At 46.8% G+C, this 17,057-nt stretch overlaps 2 protein-coding genes across 4 annotated transcripts in view; one reads left to right on the forward strand and one right to left on the reverse strand.

Annotated features, from left to right (window-relative positions):
• LOC143959442 (uncharacterized) overlaps positions 1 to 14,831 on the reverse strand; it is a 56,776-nt gene extending 41,945 nt beyond the window's left edge. For 2 of the 3 annotated variants that reach the window (XR_013270232.1, XM_077468096.1), the window contains exons 1-2: positions 14,667 to 14,831; positions 9,592 to 9,678 (exon numbers count right to left, since the gene is read on the reverse strand). Coding sequence is in view for 2 of the 3 variants with exons in the window: in XM_077468096.1 (XP_077324222.1) it covers positions 9,592 to 9,664 (73 nt within the window). In the remaining variant the exon portion in view is untranslated. The remainder of the gene's footprint in view (positions 1 to 9,591; positions 9,679 to 14,666) is intronic. The other variant, XM_077468097.1, reaches the window with a different exon arrangement.
• A 330-nt stretch (positions 14,832 to 15,161) lies between these two features.
• LOC143959443 (atlastin-3-like) overlaps positions 15,162 to 17,057 on the forward strand; it is a 107,402-nt gene continuing 105,506 nt past the window's right edge. Inside the window, exon 1 of the mRNA XM_077468098.1 lies at positions 15,162 to 15,260. Coding sequence (XP_077324224.1) covers positions 15,218 to 15,260 — 43 coding nt within the window. The 5' untranslated portion in view covers positions 15,162 to 15,217. The remainder of the gene's footprint in view (positions 15,261 to 17,057) is intronic.

Raw genomic sequence — 17,057 nt, forward strand, 5'->3', positions numbered from 1 at the left:
GACACATCTAATTGGTGGTCATAGATAGATCGAAGTTTGGCTGGTTCAGCAGGGAACAGCCAAATTTCAATGCGTGCATGGATGTTTCTATTTGAAAGAAGTCAAACTATAAATAAATCAACTTCTGTAGAATGGACAAGTAGGGGACATTTTGTCGATCAGCAGTTGCAGTCGATTGGCTGCAACACCAATATATGTATGGTTTAAATTAAGGTTTACTTTTTCATTTTAAATGAGACCAGCGTAAGCACCTAAAACGGTTTCAATGTCACATTCTGGTCATCCACCTGTATAGCAACACTCTAGGAGGAAGATGGCCAGAATATAGAGCCAGACTCCGCTGCAATAGACATGTTCTAGCAGCTAGCAGGGGGAGAGAAATGAAAAGGTATGACCTCTTCGGTGTGCTGCTTCACCTTCTTTGACCAATCAGCAAATGGAGGGTGTGTCCAGGTTTTACTGTAGTACTGCTGCACTCGAGGCCCCGAATTGGCTATACTGTCTGGCAATGATGGTCGGATTAGACTGCCTGAAGAATTACAAAAACCTTTGGTGGACACAATAGTAACCATACATTTTTTTTTTTTTTTTTTGCTGAGATCAACCCTAAACTAAATGTAACCAAGCATTTCTTCTCCCTTTAACCACATACAAAGGCTTGTAAATATTGCACACAACAGTAACAAAAGACAGTATTAATATTCTAGTTGATATATTCCACACTTATATATATCACTATGCACGATTTGCTCAGAGGACTGGAAGCCAGTGAGACATACATTTTCATAATAAAGATTGGTGAATTGTATGAAAAACATCTCACACCAGACTATGGAGTTCAAATCACCGCATATGATACAATATCCCATTCTCAAGTTCAACTGAAATGCTCAACTCTAGATCTAAGATAACGTCACTCAGAGTGTGTGCAAAAGATACGAGACTCCCCCATTTTACAGGTCTATGTAAAATCTTTAATGTTAAGGCAGCAGCATACATACAGGAGGACCGGGAGAAAAAGATCCTGAAAGGTGAAGTATGCCCAAAGCTATTCTGTCTATACGTCTCCTGTAGGTCACAGGAGCGCAGTTTGTTCTGCATTCCTGTGACCAGTTTCCAGCCAACAGCTGGCTAAAGCTTACCATCGGCAGACGTTACTCAGCAGGTCCAGTCTCTGGAAAGATCCCGACTGTAAACTGGCTCGGCGACTTGCTGAGAGCCTGAGCTATCTGCTCCTGTATTCTCCACAGCCCAGCACTGGAGGGGCAGAGCAGAGAGCTGTCGACTAACAGTCACTGGCGCTCTGCTCAGTGAAGACTGAGAACAGAGAACAGCAGTCTTTAGCCTCGTACACACGATTGGATTTTCAGCAGACAAAACGTCAGACTTTTGTCCGAAAGGCATGTGCCAGGAACTTGTCCTGCATACAAATGGCACACACTTCTCAGCCAACAACACGAACGTACTATGTGGTATTTTAGCGCCACCCTTTGGGCACCTTCTGCTAATGTTGTGTTGGGTGAGCATTGATTCCGAGCATGCGTGTGTTTGTACTTTGCCTGACAGACTTGTGTACACACAATTGGAAAATCTGACAGACCATTGTCTGGACAATGTATAAGCCTGACATCCAACATTTGTCCGTGGAAAATCCGACAACAGTGGAGCATACAAACGGTCGGATTTTAGGCCAACAGTCTGTCAACACACAATTCCCATCGGAAAATCCAATCGTGTGTACGAGGCTTTTGATTGCTTAGTTCTCATTCTTAGAAGTGGTGGGGGACGACCGCAGCATCCACCTAGGCCAGTATTTTTTTTTTTTATGAAACCCAAAAGTCTCTTTGAATCTTTCACTGAGGGAATCTCAGACCAAGATACTCTATGACCAGGTGAACAATGATAAAAAAAGACTACTCAACTGCCTTTTCTAGATCAGTGTTTCTCAACCGTTTTCAGTCAAGGCACCCTTTAAAATGATGCACATTCTTGAGGCACCTTTGCACACTGGTACTGATTAGTTTTCCAACATTTCTCTTCTCCCTCACTCAGCTAATGTGACCCCAGTCTTGAGGGCCGGGGGAGGGTCAAACAAGAATGCTGTGCAGACTCCTAGTGTCCACTGATATCACTGGTTGTTAGGATGCCGGCAGCTGGAAGGTTGTCATGGTGCACAATGAAAACCTGTGGCTGTGTGTAAATAAGCAGCAGGCTTCATCAACCCACTACCTCGTATACAATTTTTGGGCAAATTTTAGGCATTCTGCCAAAAAAAAAAAAAAAAAAAAGGTACCCCGGATGAAAAAAAAAAAAACTGTTCTAGACACCCTAACAATTAGGCTTCCATAGAGTTTTATCTTGAATTAGCATAAAAAAACTAGAAGGTACGTATGGACATCTGGTAAATCATTCATACAGTTATATATTTAAACCCATCCACATTTTTGACACAAGTGACAATGGATTAGGGAAAAAAAAAAAAAAAAACGAGTGTAGAAAGGGGCTTCACTAACAGACCTTTATTAGCGCACACAAGAAACTATTATAGTACCATATACAACTAATATAAGCCGCCAAGTTATATTGAGGTCCCAAATATTGTGCACCCACTTATCTCTTGAAGCACTGGGTCTGGTTTCTGTTTTTGGGGGGGGGGGGCACAGAACACAATAGCACAGCAGCGGAGATTACAGTACTGATGTCGGATAGTTAGTACAGTGGCTCCCTCTGAGCCGTCAGCTTGCTGGTCTGAACAAAAAAAAAAAGAAAAAAAACCCTAGGTGTACTAAGCTTGAATGGTTTAGAAGCTGGGCTTCTTGAATTATATGTTAATGAGAAGAGAGTTGGCCTGTCCTTAGGACTCACTCCGACGCGGTTCAAAAATTCTGGAAGTCAGCCATGAGGCCTTCTCCCGAGAAACATCTGAAAGGTAGTAAATATATTTATATTTTTTTATACTGCATGAATAGGAACATCTAGTGTGGTTTTCGCAAATTTAAGTAGAAATACGCTTTAAAACTAAGCAGAAAATAAATAAATACACAAGCAGAGAGTACCTCCAGTAAATAGGATATCAATATGTTCAATAGATTCACAAATATAGGCTTCTGAAATTATGTGATCTTAACCTTCCCCATGAAAAATAAGCTTTGCTCCTCCCTTGAACTTCCAAAGCCTTCCTATTTAGCAAATTCACTTATAATTAACCACTTCAATACAGGGCACTTTCGCCCCCTTCCTTCCCAGCCCAATTTTCAGCTTTCATTGCTCTAACGCTTTCAGTGAGTAAAAAGATGTAAAAAACAGCTCATACTCACTGATCATCAGCCGGCTGCAGCGATCTGCTCTCCTCAGCGATGACTTCTGTGTGAGGAGAGGAGGAGCCGATTGCCTCGCAACCGGCTGTTTGTTTAAATCACATGACGGCCGTCATGTGATCAGGAGGGCCAAGCACAGAGCCCTCCTGCCGATCTGAGATGCGCCATGTCCGGGTGACACGAGCGCGATCCCGCTCCTTCTGAAGGACGTTCCTGAACATCCTATCAGAAGTAGACGGCTCCCACCCGGCCGTATATGTGCATTGGCCGGGGGGGAGGGGAGAGAGAGAGGGGAGAGGGGAGAGAGAGGGGGAGAGAGAGGGGGAGAGAGAGAGAGAGAGAGAGAGAGAGAGAGAGAGAGAGAGAGAGAGGGAGAGAGAGGGAGAGAGAGAGAGAGGGGGAGAGAGAGAGAGAGAGAGAGAGAGAGAGAGAGAGAGAGAGAGAGAGAGAGAGAGAGAGAGAGAGAGAGAGAGAGAGAGAGAGAGAGAGAGAGAGAGAGAGAGAGAGAGAGAGAGAGAGAGAGAGAGAGAGAGAGAGAGAGAGAGAGAGAGAGAGAGAAGAGAGAGAGAGAGAGAGAGAGAGAGAGAGAGAGAGAGGAGAGAGAGAGAGATCCAGCGTCTCAGGCCCTGATTGGATAGATATATAGCAGCACAGCCACAGGAAAGATATGCATAGGCTCAAGTTTTTTTTGGAGCTGCCAACATCTTGATCTTCTGATCAATTTAACCAAAGCTGCAAGTGATGCTTGCAAAATGTTCAGGGTTGTTAATATTCACACTGGCATGTGGCCTACAAGCCTATTCAAGGTATACGAACACCAGTATTAATGTATAAGCAGGTCTGTCTGCTCTTCACTGCCGCCAGGATGATTTTGACTCTGGTTCTAACCCAGCAGATTTATTCCCCAAGGTCAGGTGTCTGTGTGATGTAGAAGCACTGACTGGCCACTGAGGCAAAGGCAAGTAATCAATGCCTGCGCTTCAGGGCCAGTGTCCTATCACATAATGTCCCCAATCGGATAGTGTCCGCTGTGTGCGCATGTGCAGTACACAGGACAACCACATTCCAAAAATAGCTGAAGATGAACGGCGCCTGCGTCGTGAGTCCAGGTTCTAGCCCCCCATCCAAGTGGACAGAGTTAGAATAAAAAAGAGCCGAGCGAATCGAGGCCATGCCCGAAGCGTGGCGAGCGCACGAGGGGCCCTCTAATATGTGCAACCCTATGTCTACTTGGATGGTGGGGCTTGCACCTCGACTCACGGCGCAGGCGCCGTTCATCTTCTGAGATTTTCCAATCTCCTTCTGCTCCGTACTGTGGACACTTTAAGATGACTGGACGATATACGTCAGAACACCTGCCCTAAATCAGCAGGAAATATTAGCATTATGGCAGGACAATAGATTTATACTGTGAAGTAGGGGTGCACCGAATGGGTTTTTTGGTGCCGAAACCGATACCGAAAATGAAAAATACACTAGGCCGAAAACCGAAACCGATACCGAAACAGCAACGATACCGAAACATATTTAAAAACAAAAAATTTTATACAGGAGATGGTCAGGGACTGGCGACATGGTACAGGAGACGGTCAGAGACAGAGGATGTGGTACAGGAGGTGTGCCCGCATACTGCAGCCAGAGTGTGCCCCCATACTGCAGCCAGAGTGTGCCCCCATACTGCAGCCAGAGTGTGCCCCCATACTGCAGCCAGAGTGTGCCCCCATACTGCAGCCAGAGTGTGCCCCCATACTGCAGCCAGAGTGTGCCCCCATACTGCAGCCAGAGTGTGCCCCCATACTGCGCCCCCATACTGCAGCCAGAGTGTGCCCCCATTCTGCAGCCAGAGTGTGCCCCCATTCTGCAGCCAGAGTGTGCCCCATTCTGCAGCCAGAGTGTGCCCCCATTCTGCAGCCAGAGTGTGCCCCCATTCTGCAGCCAGAGTGTGCCCCCATTCTGCAGCCAGAGTGTGCCCCCATTCTGCAGCCAGAGTGTGCCCCCATACTGCAGCCAGAGTGTGCCCCCATACTGCAGCCAGAGTGTGCCCCCATACTGCAGCCAGAGTGTGCCCCCATACTGCAGCCAGAGTGTGCCCCCATACTGCAGCCAGAGTGTGCCCCCATACTGCAGCCAGAGTGTGCCCCCATACTGCAGCCAGAGTGTGCCCCCATACTGCAGCCCCCATACTGCAGCCAGAGTGTGCCGCCAGAGTGTGCCCCCATACTGCAGCCAGAGTGTGCCCCCATACTGCAGCCAGAGTGTGCCCCCATACTGCAGCCAGAGTGTGCCCCCATTCTGCAGCCAGAGTGTGCCCCCATTCTGCAGCCAGAGTGTGCCCCCATTCTGCAGCCAGAGTGTGCCCCCATTCTGCAGCCAGAGTGTGCCCCCATTCTGCAGCCAGAGTGTGCCCCCATTCTGCAGCCAGAGTGTGCCCCCATTCTGCAGCCAGAGTGTGCCCCCATTCTGCAGCCAGAGTGTGCCCCCATACTGCAGCCAGAGTGTGCCCCCATACTGCAGCCAGAGTGTGCCCCCATACTGCAGCCAGAGTGTGCCCCCATACTGCAGCCAGAGTGTGCCCCCATACTGCAGCCAGAGTGTGCCCCCATACTGCAGCCAGAGTGTGCCCCCATACTGCAGCCAGAGTGTGCCCCCATACTGCAGCCAGAGTGTGCCCCCATACTGCAGCCAGAGTGTGCCCCCATACTGCAGCCAGAGTGTGCCCCCATACTGCAGCCAGAGTGTGCCCCCATACTGCAGCCAGAGTGTGCCCCCATTCTGCAGCCAGAGTGTGCCCCCATACTGCAGCCAGAGTGTGCCCCCATACTGCAGCCAGAGTGTGCCCCCATACTGCAGCCAGAGTGTGCCCCCATACTGCAGCCAGAGTGTGCCCCCATACTGCAGCCAGAGTGTGCCCCCATACTGCAGCCAGAGTGTGCCCCCATACTGCAGCCAGAGTGTGCCCCCATACTGCAGCCAGAGTGTGCCCCCATACTACGCCCCTATACTGCAGCCAGAGTGTGCCCCCATTCTGCAGCCAGAGTGTGCCCCCATTCTGCAGCCAGAGTGTGCCCCCATTCTGCAGCCAGAGTGTGCCCCCATTCTGCAGCCAGAGTGTGCCCCCATTCTGCAGCCAGAGTGTGCCCCCATTCTGCAGCCAGAGTGTCCCCACATACTGCGCCCCTATACTGCAGCCAGAGTGTGCCCCCATTCTGCAGCCAGAGTGTCCCCACATACTGCGCCCCTATACTGCAGCCAGAGTGTGCCCCCATACTGCAGGCAGCCTGTGAAGGGGAGAGGAGAGCGGCCTCCGCTGCCTGTGTGGTCACAGCGCTGGGAACATCACAGCTTTCATTTCAATAGCTGTGTGTTCCCAGCCGAGCCGTCACACACAGCCCCTCCCCCTTGTCCGGGCACTTTGATAGACAGATCATCTGTCCAATCCTGCGGGTGATCTGTCTATCAAAGTGCCCGGACAAGGGGGAAGGGCTGTGTGTGACGTCGCGGCCGGGAACACACAGCTATTGAAATGAAAGCTGTGATGTTCCCAGCGCTGGGACCACACAGGCAGCGGACGCCGCTCTCCTCTCCCCTTCACAGGCTGGCTGCAGTATGGGGGCACACATTGAAATGAAAGCCGTGATGTTCCGGAGGTGGCTCTCCTCCGCTACAGGACACCCCCATGATGGGCGGTACCAGGGGGGCGGGGGTGGAGCCCCGCCCCCACACAGGCCACGCCCCATTTTCGGCTCCATTATCGGCCGTTTTTCTCTTTCGGCAAATTGCCGAAAGGGGCATTTTCGGCCGATATGTTTCGGCGGCCGAAATTTCGGTGCATCCCTACTGTGAAGTAGACCACCTCAAAAAGACACCTTAGCATTTAAAGGGTTGCTTCACATGTACAGAAAAAAACTGTAAAAGGTGACCCAATACCGGACCTCCACTCCCCTGTACTTACCACCTGCTGGCGATACTGAGCTGCCACTGGTTTGGGGATTTGAAATCCCCACTGCTCTCTCATCTGTTCATTGCTGCCATGGTGGGCCAGAAAGATTCTGGTCAGCTCCATCACATGGATGGCACTGATCAAACTGATTTCACCTGGTCCATCCTGGCAGCTCAGTACGGAGAAGAGAGAACAGAAGGGGATTCCAAATCTCTAGATCGGTGGATCGGCTGCAGGGGTTCTGACAGCTGGGAAACTCCAGAGGTATGTACAGTAGGGAAGGTGGCTTGAGGAGGGGGTCCCGTGTTAGGTCACATTTACAGTTTTTCTGTAAAAGGTGAATTTAACAGCACTTATAAAAACTTTTTTTTTATATCGTAGGTAACATGGTGCTGGGCACACCTAACGTTAGTTGACGACTTTAGGTTTACAAAGCTATAATGATAATAACATTACAAAATACACCAAATAAATAAGCACGATGTGATAAAGTACAAAAGGTATTCAAGTAATTAGGATGAACACATTTCAAAGTATGGGTTTGGGGTTTTCCCCTCTATTATACTTACCTAGGTGGATGCAGAATCTGTCCCCCCGGCACCTCTATACTGAGAGCTGAGCGATTGAACATCGCAGATGGCTCGGATCTCACAGCACTCTGCTCCTCCACGCTCATTGGAGTGTTGAGCTGTGGAGGGGCAGCGAGCGGCCATCTCAGGCTTTCAGTGGCTCACTGAGAGGCAGAGACGGGCATCAGTCCGGGCACCTGGCAGACCCAGATTTCCACTGTCTGCTCTCTGATGAAAACCGGTCACAGGAGTGCAAAACGAATTGCACTCCTGTGACCCATAGGAGAAGCCCAGACTAACAAGCTCAGGCTGGACTTCTCCTTTAATGCATATAATAAACTCAAAAATGCCATTAATTTCCTTACAGTTATAGAAAAGTTACAAATGATGGACAAGGTGCATCAAACTTATTGTTGGTTCCTTTATTTCTTGCCTTTATCTCCCAGTACTGCTCTCTCAAATCTGCTGGCTGCTTTTTGTGGGTTAGTTATCTATATTGTCTGAGTGCTATTGATAACTGCAATATGGAGACAGCTGGTGTACCCCAACAAGGTACTGAATAATTTGTGAGTGGCCATTGTGTTTCTTCTTTTTACTGGGCTGAATAAACTAGGGCAAATCTAATGACCACATAAACCTAATTTAAATTGTCACTGTTCCACTGAAGAACAGTAAACTCAATTATGTACTTTGGGCAATGCTGAAAATTTTAAAGATGGACTCCAGGTAACAATGAAAGAAGAAGAATTTGACTGTCTACTAAAGAATTATATGCTTAAAAAAATAAAAAATAAATAATGGTAAAATAATTATTAAATCCACAGTGAGCTCTGTAGAAGGGAGCGAATCTCCCAAAATGCATCAGCTTTCTGACCAGATATCAATGGGACATATCGTCCATAAACAAAGCACACATTATACGCCTGCTGTTTTTATGTATCCATTTGTCCTTTGGGGGATTTAATAAATTGTTTGGTGGTAATGCACGAGGAGCTTGCGCTTGTGTGCTTTTTGGTAAAATAATTACCCTAATTAAGTCCCTATATACCATAAAAGTCAATTAAGACTAGATCTAACAATGGTATATTATTTGCAGGAAGGAAAACCCAAAAGCATGACAATGATCATTCATTGTCCAGTTAACAGGTTGCACAGCAAGGTGACCAAGAAAGGCTAACGTTAAAACTTTGAGGAGTACTGTAATAAATGAGCACCCCCCCCTCCCCCCCCCCACCGCCATTTTTCCTGTAAGCAATCCAGACAACTACAAATACCAAGCTTAGAATAGAGTAGTGGTTCTCAACTCCTGTCCTCAGGACCCACTAACAGGCCAGGTTTTATGTATTACCTTGGGTAGATGCAGACTAGAATACTGCAATCACTGAGCAGCCAATGAGATCAAATGTGATGTAGTTCAGTTATCTTTGCAAACCTGGCCTGTTAGTAGGTTCCGAGGACAGGGTTTGAGAACCACTGGCATAGAGGGAGTGTAGCGCAGCGCTGAGCACACGGAGGACACTTGTGTCTGACATATGTGAGCTACAGAATTTAAAAACAAATAATTGTTGCCTGGAATTTACATAAAAAAATATAAATTATGAAACCCAAAATGATTTAGACTAAAACAATACATGTCACTGTAGATATATACCTTTGTGTGTGATTTTTTTTTTTTTTTTTTAAACATTTAACAATTCTCTATAAGGTGTACGCGTTGCATACAAATAATGATACATTTCAAGGCATGTAGAGTTTATAAATGTACCTGCACAGCTGCCGCTCTTCTCTCCGGCTGATGAAGATATGTGTGAAGACTGATGCACACTGGATTCGGCCATGTTGCTGACAATCACTGCATTTAGACAGCACATGTACAATTGAGTACACACAAGAGTAGAAAGAAACTTCTGACACATTTATAATGTTATATTATGATGTGCACTAATGGCTGTACTTTGTGTCTTTCAACATACAAATCCATTCAATTAAAGGGCGGTTCAGTCAAGTCAGGGGGGGGGGGGGGGGGGGAGAAGAAGAAGAAGAAAAAAGAAAAAAAACACACACACACACCACACTACAGGTAAAGTGTAGGTCTTTAAAAAAAAAAAAAAGAAAACCTGGTAAATTTCCAGTGCCGGAGACTCTGCCAACGAGTGACAACAGCAATTCCCCCTGCAGTCAATTTACAGTACCGTTGTCACCCCGTTGAATGCTACATGGTCACACAAGAACAGGAGGAAGGTTCTCAGCATCACGATTGCTGAATATCCCCTTCCCCGATGCCCAATTGAGCTGGCCACGCCTTTATCTTCCCCAAAGTGTTGGGACTGGCAGCATAGCTCTGTCCACATCACTCAGATAGAAGAGTAAAGCTAACCATACACACTATAGGGCATAAGTGGAGTCTCCTCTGCTGGCTGCCAGAATACCCAAACAATGCCTGCACCTGACTGGATGAATTCACTATTCAGCCGACAATTTTCCAATGGAATCTTTCAACAAGTCAACTGAAAAATACTTTGATAATGGCAGGGCAGTCCATGGCACAAATGTAACCCATTCATGGCAGCAAAGCACGGGGCTCTCTTCTATCCCTCCTATGGCAGACAGTAGAGTGTCTCTGTGATGATGTTTAAAGCAGTAATAAATCAAAAATGTAATATATTGCAGCTTACCAATCCTTAGATGTGGTGGCTGCATTTGTTTCTTTTTTTAGGCTTTCTCCCTTTGTTTTCACCTGTGATCTGGCCAGCAACACATCTCCTGTAATAAAGTACCTACTCTCTGGATGAAGGAGCAACAGAGACACCTTTGCAAAGCAGCATTGTCAGGTTGAGGTGGTGGAGTGTTAGATGAACTAGCAGATTTTTAGATATACCAACAAATTTAAGCCAAACTCCAGCTAACGGTTCATAAGCAGTTACAGCTTTTTTTTTTTCCTTTTGGAATTAAGTTTTCACATAAATAAAAGCTGATCATTGTAAGCACCCGTTAGTGGTAAATGATTTGTCTCCACCCTCTAACTGCTACATTTCCAGAACAGATGAAAATAAAGTTAAAGTGTTACTAAACCCACAACATGAAAATCAGTCATGCTTCTTATACCCACTGTGGAACCTAAGGAGTTTATCTTGCCCATTGTGTAAAAAGGCTGCTTGCTCCTGTCTTCTCTGATCCTCCCCTTCTTTTACTATCCCCAATCCATCTCCTGACAGTACAGAGCCTTGGGGGCACTCTGCACATGCTCAGTTTGGTGTGTATTGCTTCTTTTTTTATTGTGAGGGTGCATGTGGTCAGCAATGGGCCAATCAGCATGTCCAGGCAGAGGGTCAGGAGTCCTACAGCCTCTTAGGACAGTCAAAGGAGAACGAAAACTCCTCCTACAAGCTTTAAATCAGACACTGATAGAAGTCACAAGACTGCTATATACTGCTGATGAGAAAATGCATTTAGCAGTTTATATTTACTAAAATAATTGCATTTCCATGTTCTGTGTACCATAGGAGACCAGATATAGTGAATGCAGTGTCCTGGGTTTTGTAACACTTTAAGAAAAAAAAACAGATTCACTGGCTGGATCACCAGATGGAAGCATAAAAAATAAAACAAATGCAGTCATAACACCCAAGAATTAGTAGGCTTCAATAGAATAAATGACAAGTTCCGTCTCCCACTGCAGCAGACGGCTTGCAGTTCTCAATGAACTGCGAGGGCACCTTCATAGTCTATCGACTATCTTTCTAGCAGAGCCCATACAAAGGTACAAGCAGAAAGCTGGAGTAAACCCCCCCCCCCCTTTTACACTAGTGTGACTTGTTGTGCAATTTTACAGGTCCAAATCGCATGACAAGTTGCACCGCATTGCCGGCAATGGAACCACTTATGTCGCAGTGATTGTGAAAAAGGTTCCTGCACTACTTTTTAATTATTTCATTGCAACTTGCATAGACTTCTGTTAAATGAACTTGCAAGCTACAATTAAATCAGCAGTGCAACTTTCACTGGTGTGAGGCTTTGAAAAAGCACTGAAGTAGCCCGATTTCAAAGCTGCACCGGGGTGAACCAGGACTAAATGTCTGCGGGAACCCGACTTTGCATCCGCGATCTGATGATCACAGGTATGCTTTGAAAGCTCCTGGGGGAAAAAAAAAAAAATAATCAACGCAAAAATATGTGCATTTATTTTTTTCCCTAAAGGTGAACTTAGCCTTAAAAAAACAAAACAAAAAAGCACTGCAGATTTAGATCACTTTAAATAAAAAGTACCTTTTAAAAAGGTAAAAAATTTGCATTTACTATATTTATTTTCTTTTTTTGTAGGAGCCTGGAAAGCATTTCACCCGCGGTCAGCGGATTGCAAGGGCGATGCAGGATTCCTGTCAGTGTGAGCTGTCTGCCCGTACATCATACAGCCAAGCAGTTCCACAAAGACAGAAAGAACCAATGAACTACCTAGAGCGCTCAACAACGCCATGGTAGTCCATTGAGAACAAGTTTACAGCCGCAAAAGATGTATGTATTTGTAACTCATTGACAGAACTCTGTGAATGAATGGCACAGCTGCGTGTGCGGAGCCCCCTTTTATTTTCAAATAGTGACAGCTGGTATGGGAGAAAATCCCCGGCCTGCTGTCAAAGGGAGGGTTTGGATCTGGGAGTGGCTGCAGGAGTAAAAACATGTTACATGTTCCATGCTAAAGACAGGTCAAACATGTACCATGTTCCCAAAGGTAAAAGTGACTGTAAAGCTTTTTTTTCTTTTTTGAGGACACTAGTTTTGCACAGAGCAGCCCCAATCCCCCTCTTTTTGGGCACCCTAAAAACACACAACTTCTGTCTTTAGAACCACTTTAAGGAGGTGGCATTCTACTATGTTTTTTCTTTACTTTAAAGTAGTTGTAAAGGCTGAAGGTTTTTTTTTACCTTCATACATTCTATCTGTGAAGGTGAAAAACCTTCAGTGTGCAGCACCCCTCAATACTTACCTGAGCCCAATCCAGCACTGTGCACAAGAGCAGTGGCTCTCTCGGTTCTCTTGCTTCTCATTGGCTGAGAAACAGCAGCGTGAGCCGCTGGCTGCCAACCACAGGCAGTGAGGAGGGAGTGGGGCCAAGCCATGCTCTGTGCGTCTTATGGATACACAGAGTGGTGCTCAGGAGGGAACGTGCATGAATGCCCCCATAGCAAATGGCTGGCTATGGAGGCATTTGGCAGGGGGTCGATCCAGGAGCGCAGTGCAGTGCAGCCCCGACCCTCCTCTCCTCAGGTCCGCCAGCGGACCTGAGAAGAGGAGGGTCGAGTTACACTGTGCAAAACCACTACACAGAGCAGGCAAGTATGATATGTTTGTTAAAAAAATAAAAAATAAAACACCATCTACCTTTGGTGTTGCTCTAATGCAAATAATGTATTAAAGCAGTGGTTCACACAAAAATTGAACCTCCACTTTTCAGAACCCTCCCCCCTCCAGTATCACATTTGGCACCTCTCAGTGGGGAAGGGGTGCAGATACCCGTCTGACAGGTATTTGCACCCACTTTTGGGCATAGACTCCCACGGGAGTCTACGCCTCTTCCCGCCACCCCCCGCGCTGTCAGTGGGATCAGTTAGGGCACACAGCGCGACTGGCGCAAGCGCAGTAGGGAACCTGGAAGTGAAGCTGCAATTCCCTCACCGAGGATGGCGGCGGCAGCTGCCGAGAGCCAAACGATTGATCGGCTTCCGACATCGCTGGACCCGGAGACAGGTAAGTGTCCATTTATTGAAAGTCAGCAGCTGCAGTATTTTTACCTGCTGGCTTTGAATATTTATTTTGTTAGGTAAAAAAGAAAACCTTTGCAACCACTTACAAAATATGAGTGCTCCCATTTTCAGGCTAAGTTCAAACTGGTGTGATTGCAGACATCGCATATAATTCACACCGCATTCCTAGGCACATCACATGCGATGTCTGGCGGTGCAATTTCAGTCATACAGTTTGTATGGCTTAAATCGCATTGCATCAGCACCAAGACCGTGCAGAACAGCCATACAATGTGATTCTGGCAATCGCAGTACATGTTGCAATCTATTTTGGGGTTTCTTTACGATGACATCGACACCCGCAGCAGAGTAGATTAGAGTGCGATGCGATGAAACGCAAGCAAATCTTGTGCGTTTCCCGCATCGCATTAGCGTGAACCGAGACGAGCAACCACTTAAAAATAATATGAAAGCTCCCATTTTCAGAGGGGCAGAATGGCCAGATGCGGCCTAACTACCACAGTGTTCATCCAATCACTGCATCCTCCAAGGGTTGCCATGCTAATTGGGAATTGTCATCTTTTGTCTGCTGATGACGGTCTCTTTCAGCCCATCCAGTGAGATCTCCTCCAGGGCTCTCTACATACATTAGAAGGGAGAAAATGAGGAAGCGGAGGATGAGGCCAGGGTGTGCAGAGATGGTCAGCTATGGCGAAACCTCCCAGACACACACAGGAAGAGGCCTTGTCCTCTCATTAATGGAGCATTTGTATAGTCAGGTGTCATGAATATACAGATCACACACACACAGCCATCTCCTCCATTCCTCATTACACGCCGCTCACCTAGATCTAGGCCTGCTGTGGGGGAAATGACAAGGATAACGTTCCTACAGCATAAAGAAAGCAGCAGCCACCTCCTCCTCCTCTCACAATGTGTACAGATAGGTGTATATATGGGGGAGCAGCATGAAAGGATAAAGCATGCACATTAATGCCGCACAAAGGGGCGGGCACACCGCACAGCTCCCTACACACACAGACAACACACCAACTAATAACACATTACATAAAGGAATTAGAAGATATTAGATAGATACGTGCGTTTCTCCGTCCTTCTCCTGTCACCGAGCGCGACACCGACACAATGACGCAGCGAACGGGCGACGCCTGCGGAAGGCGGAGCTACGGCACAGGGCGTGGTTCTAACGAGCCGCCAGACATGTGAGCGCTGGGCGTGGCCCGAAGGCTGACCTAGACGTGAGGTGGGGCGCTGGAGATGCGCGCATGCGCGCGTGCAGGTTACGCCCGTCTTTTTATTTTTTTATGTAATACACCAAAATGTAATGCTTACCGCCCTGACAGAAGAGAAAATCCAGCACAAAGGACTCATTTTATAGTAGAGAATAAAATACAACGCTTTGCAATATGTTGCCCTCTATGTTTTAAATAAGCACTATATCCACCTATACATTATGCCATGACAGCACCAGTTAGTTAGAGTGTGAGGTGTTCATTTACAGAACGTAAAATTAGAAGGCTTTGCAAGAGAGCGCGGCGCACCTTGGGAGTTGTAGTTCAGGCTGAGGCACGCCCCTTCCGCTCGGGACTACAGCTCTCTTCCCGCTGACAAGGGCTACGCCCCGCCCCCATGTCCCGCCCACTGCTTCTGGATTCCCCCCTGAAATCAACAGGTCGGTACTGAGCTGTGTTCCCGCTTATTATCAGTGGGGGATGGGGAGGGTGCAGTGTCTGTGTGTGTGGTGCCCACAGAGGAATGGCAGGACCGAGCCTTACCACAGCGGCTCCTATCCGCCACACTATGCCGCCCGTGTATATGGCTCGTTCTGCCACTGTTTTTATATGTTTAGAAGTACTGTTGTCATGGGTAACCGGCCCTCATGAAGGGAGCCCTGTGTATACTAAGTTCTTATAGGGTGGTAGTGTTCTGCGATTGTGTACGCGACCTGCACAGCATGCATGGGATGTATGACACACAGCATGCATGGGATGTATGACACACAGCATGCATGGGATGTATGACACACAGCATGTATGAGATGTATGACAACACAACTTGTATGACACGGCATGTATGACACACAGCATGTATGACAGCACTCCGACGTGGCTTAGACAAATGACATGTATATTTCTATAGGGAGAAGGGTGGTGCTGGGGAAAGTACGTTTGCAGTTCATATCTACAGTCAGAACAATGTCATTATGGATGGAGTCTGAATTCCAGAGATATACTGTATTGTATTGTTGCAAAAATATGGAGTAAATGGGAATCTCACCTAATGTAAATAAGCATTACTCACTGAATAGATATGGGGGATGTAATCAATAATATACTAAACCAACAGAAAAAAAAATAAAAACACAAAGCCTCTTACACTCCCTAAAGAGTTAAACTAAAAAAAAGTATTTATTGCTTAAAAAAGTGAAGTACAGCAAATTCTTTGCACAAAGATCCAAGTCAACCCCCCCCCCCCATAATCTAACCCTCCCCCCAAAAAAAATTCCTCTAAAACCAAACACTCTGTGTAGGGCAACAATACCTCTCTTAGGACCGAGGGGGGAAAAAGGTGCAAAAACCACAGCCGGCAAGCCCACCCTCCCTGAATACAAAGCACCCCCCCAAGTCTTAAAAATGTTTCAAAGCCAGCTATGGTGGGATCCCTGCAATTCATTCCTAAAACGGAGCAGTGTATGTCTGTGTAGCACACAAATGACATATATTGCACTATCCCGTAGTGGAAAGATGCACAGAAATATTAACCACACACTATATTATCCACAAAGATACCCTGGTCATGAGTCCGTCAGTCAATGGGGCTGAAAAGAAAAATGGGATTGGGCATGAACATATGAAAATTACAGTCAGACGTTTTCCAGGTAAATTGTCAAGAATATAATCAGTCCTGATTGCTTAGTCCAGGTAAGTGGTTGTTAAAGCGGGGTTCCACCCTAAAGTGGAACTTCCGCTCATTGGGGACCCCCCCCCCCTCCGGTGTCACATTTGGCACCTTTCAGGGGGGGGGGTGCAGATACCTGTCTAAAACAGGTATTTGCACCCACTTCTGGTTCTGGGCATAGACTCCCACGGGAGTCTATGCCATTTCCTGTCCCGCCGCGCTGTCTGCTGGGACACACACGGGTCCCAGAGACAGCGTGGACCAGTCCTAGTGAGCTGCGCGACTCACGCATGCGCAGTAGGGAACTGGAAAGTGAAGCTGCAATGCTCCTGATTTCCTCACCTAGAATTGCGGCGGCAGCAGCCGAGAGCCGATTGATTTGTCTCGGCTGCCGACATTGCTGGACCCTGGGACCGGTGAGTGTCTATTTATTAAAAGTCATCAGCTTTAGTATTTATAGCTGCTGGCTTTTAATAGTTTTTTTGTAGGTGGAATCCATCTTTAAGAGCAAGGAGATATGACTCTACTGAAAAAACAACATAAAATACACTATACTGATCCGATCTGCTCA

Source organism: Lithobates pipiens, unplaced genomic scaffold, assembly GCF_037356315.1.
Source record: "Lithobates pipiens isolate NorthernLeopardFrog02 unplaced genomic scaffold, aLitPip1_a1.2 Scaffold_75, whole genome shotgun sequence".
In the NCBI taxonomy this organism is placed as follows: Eukaryota; Metazoa; Chordata; class Amphibia; order Anura; family Ranidae; genus Lithobates; species Lithobates pipiens.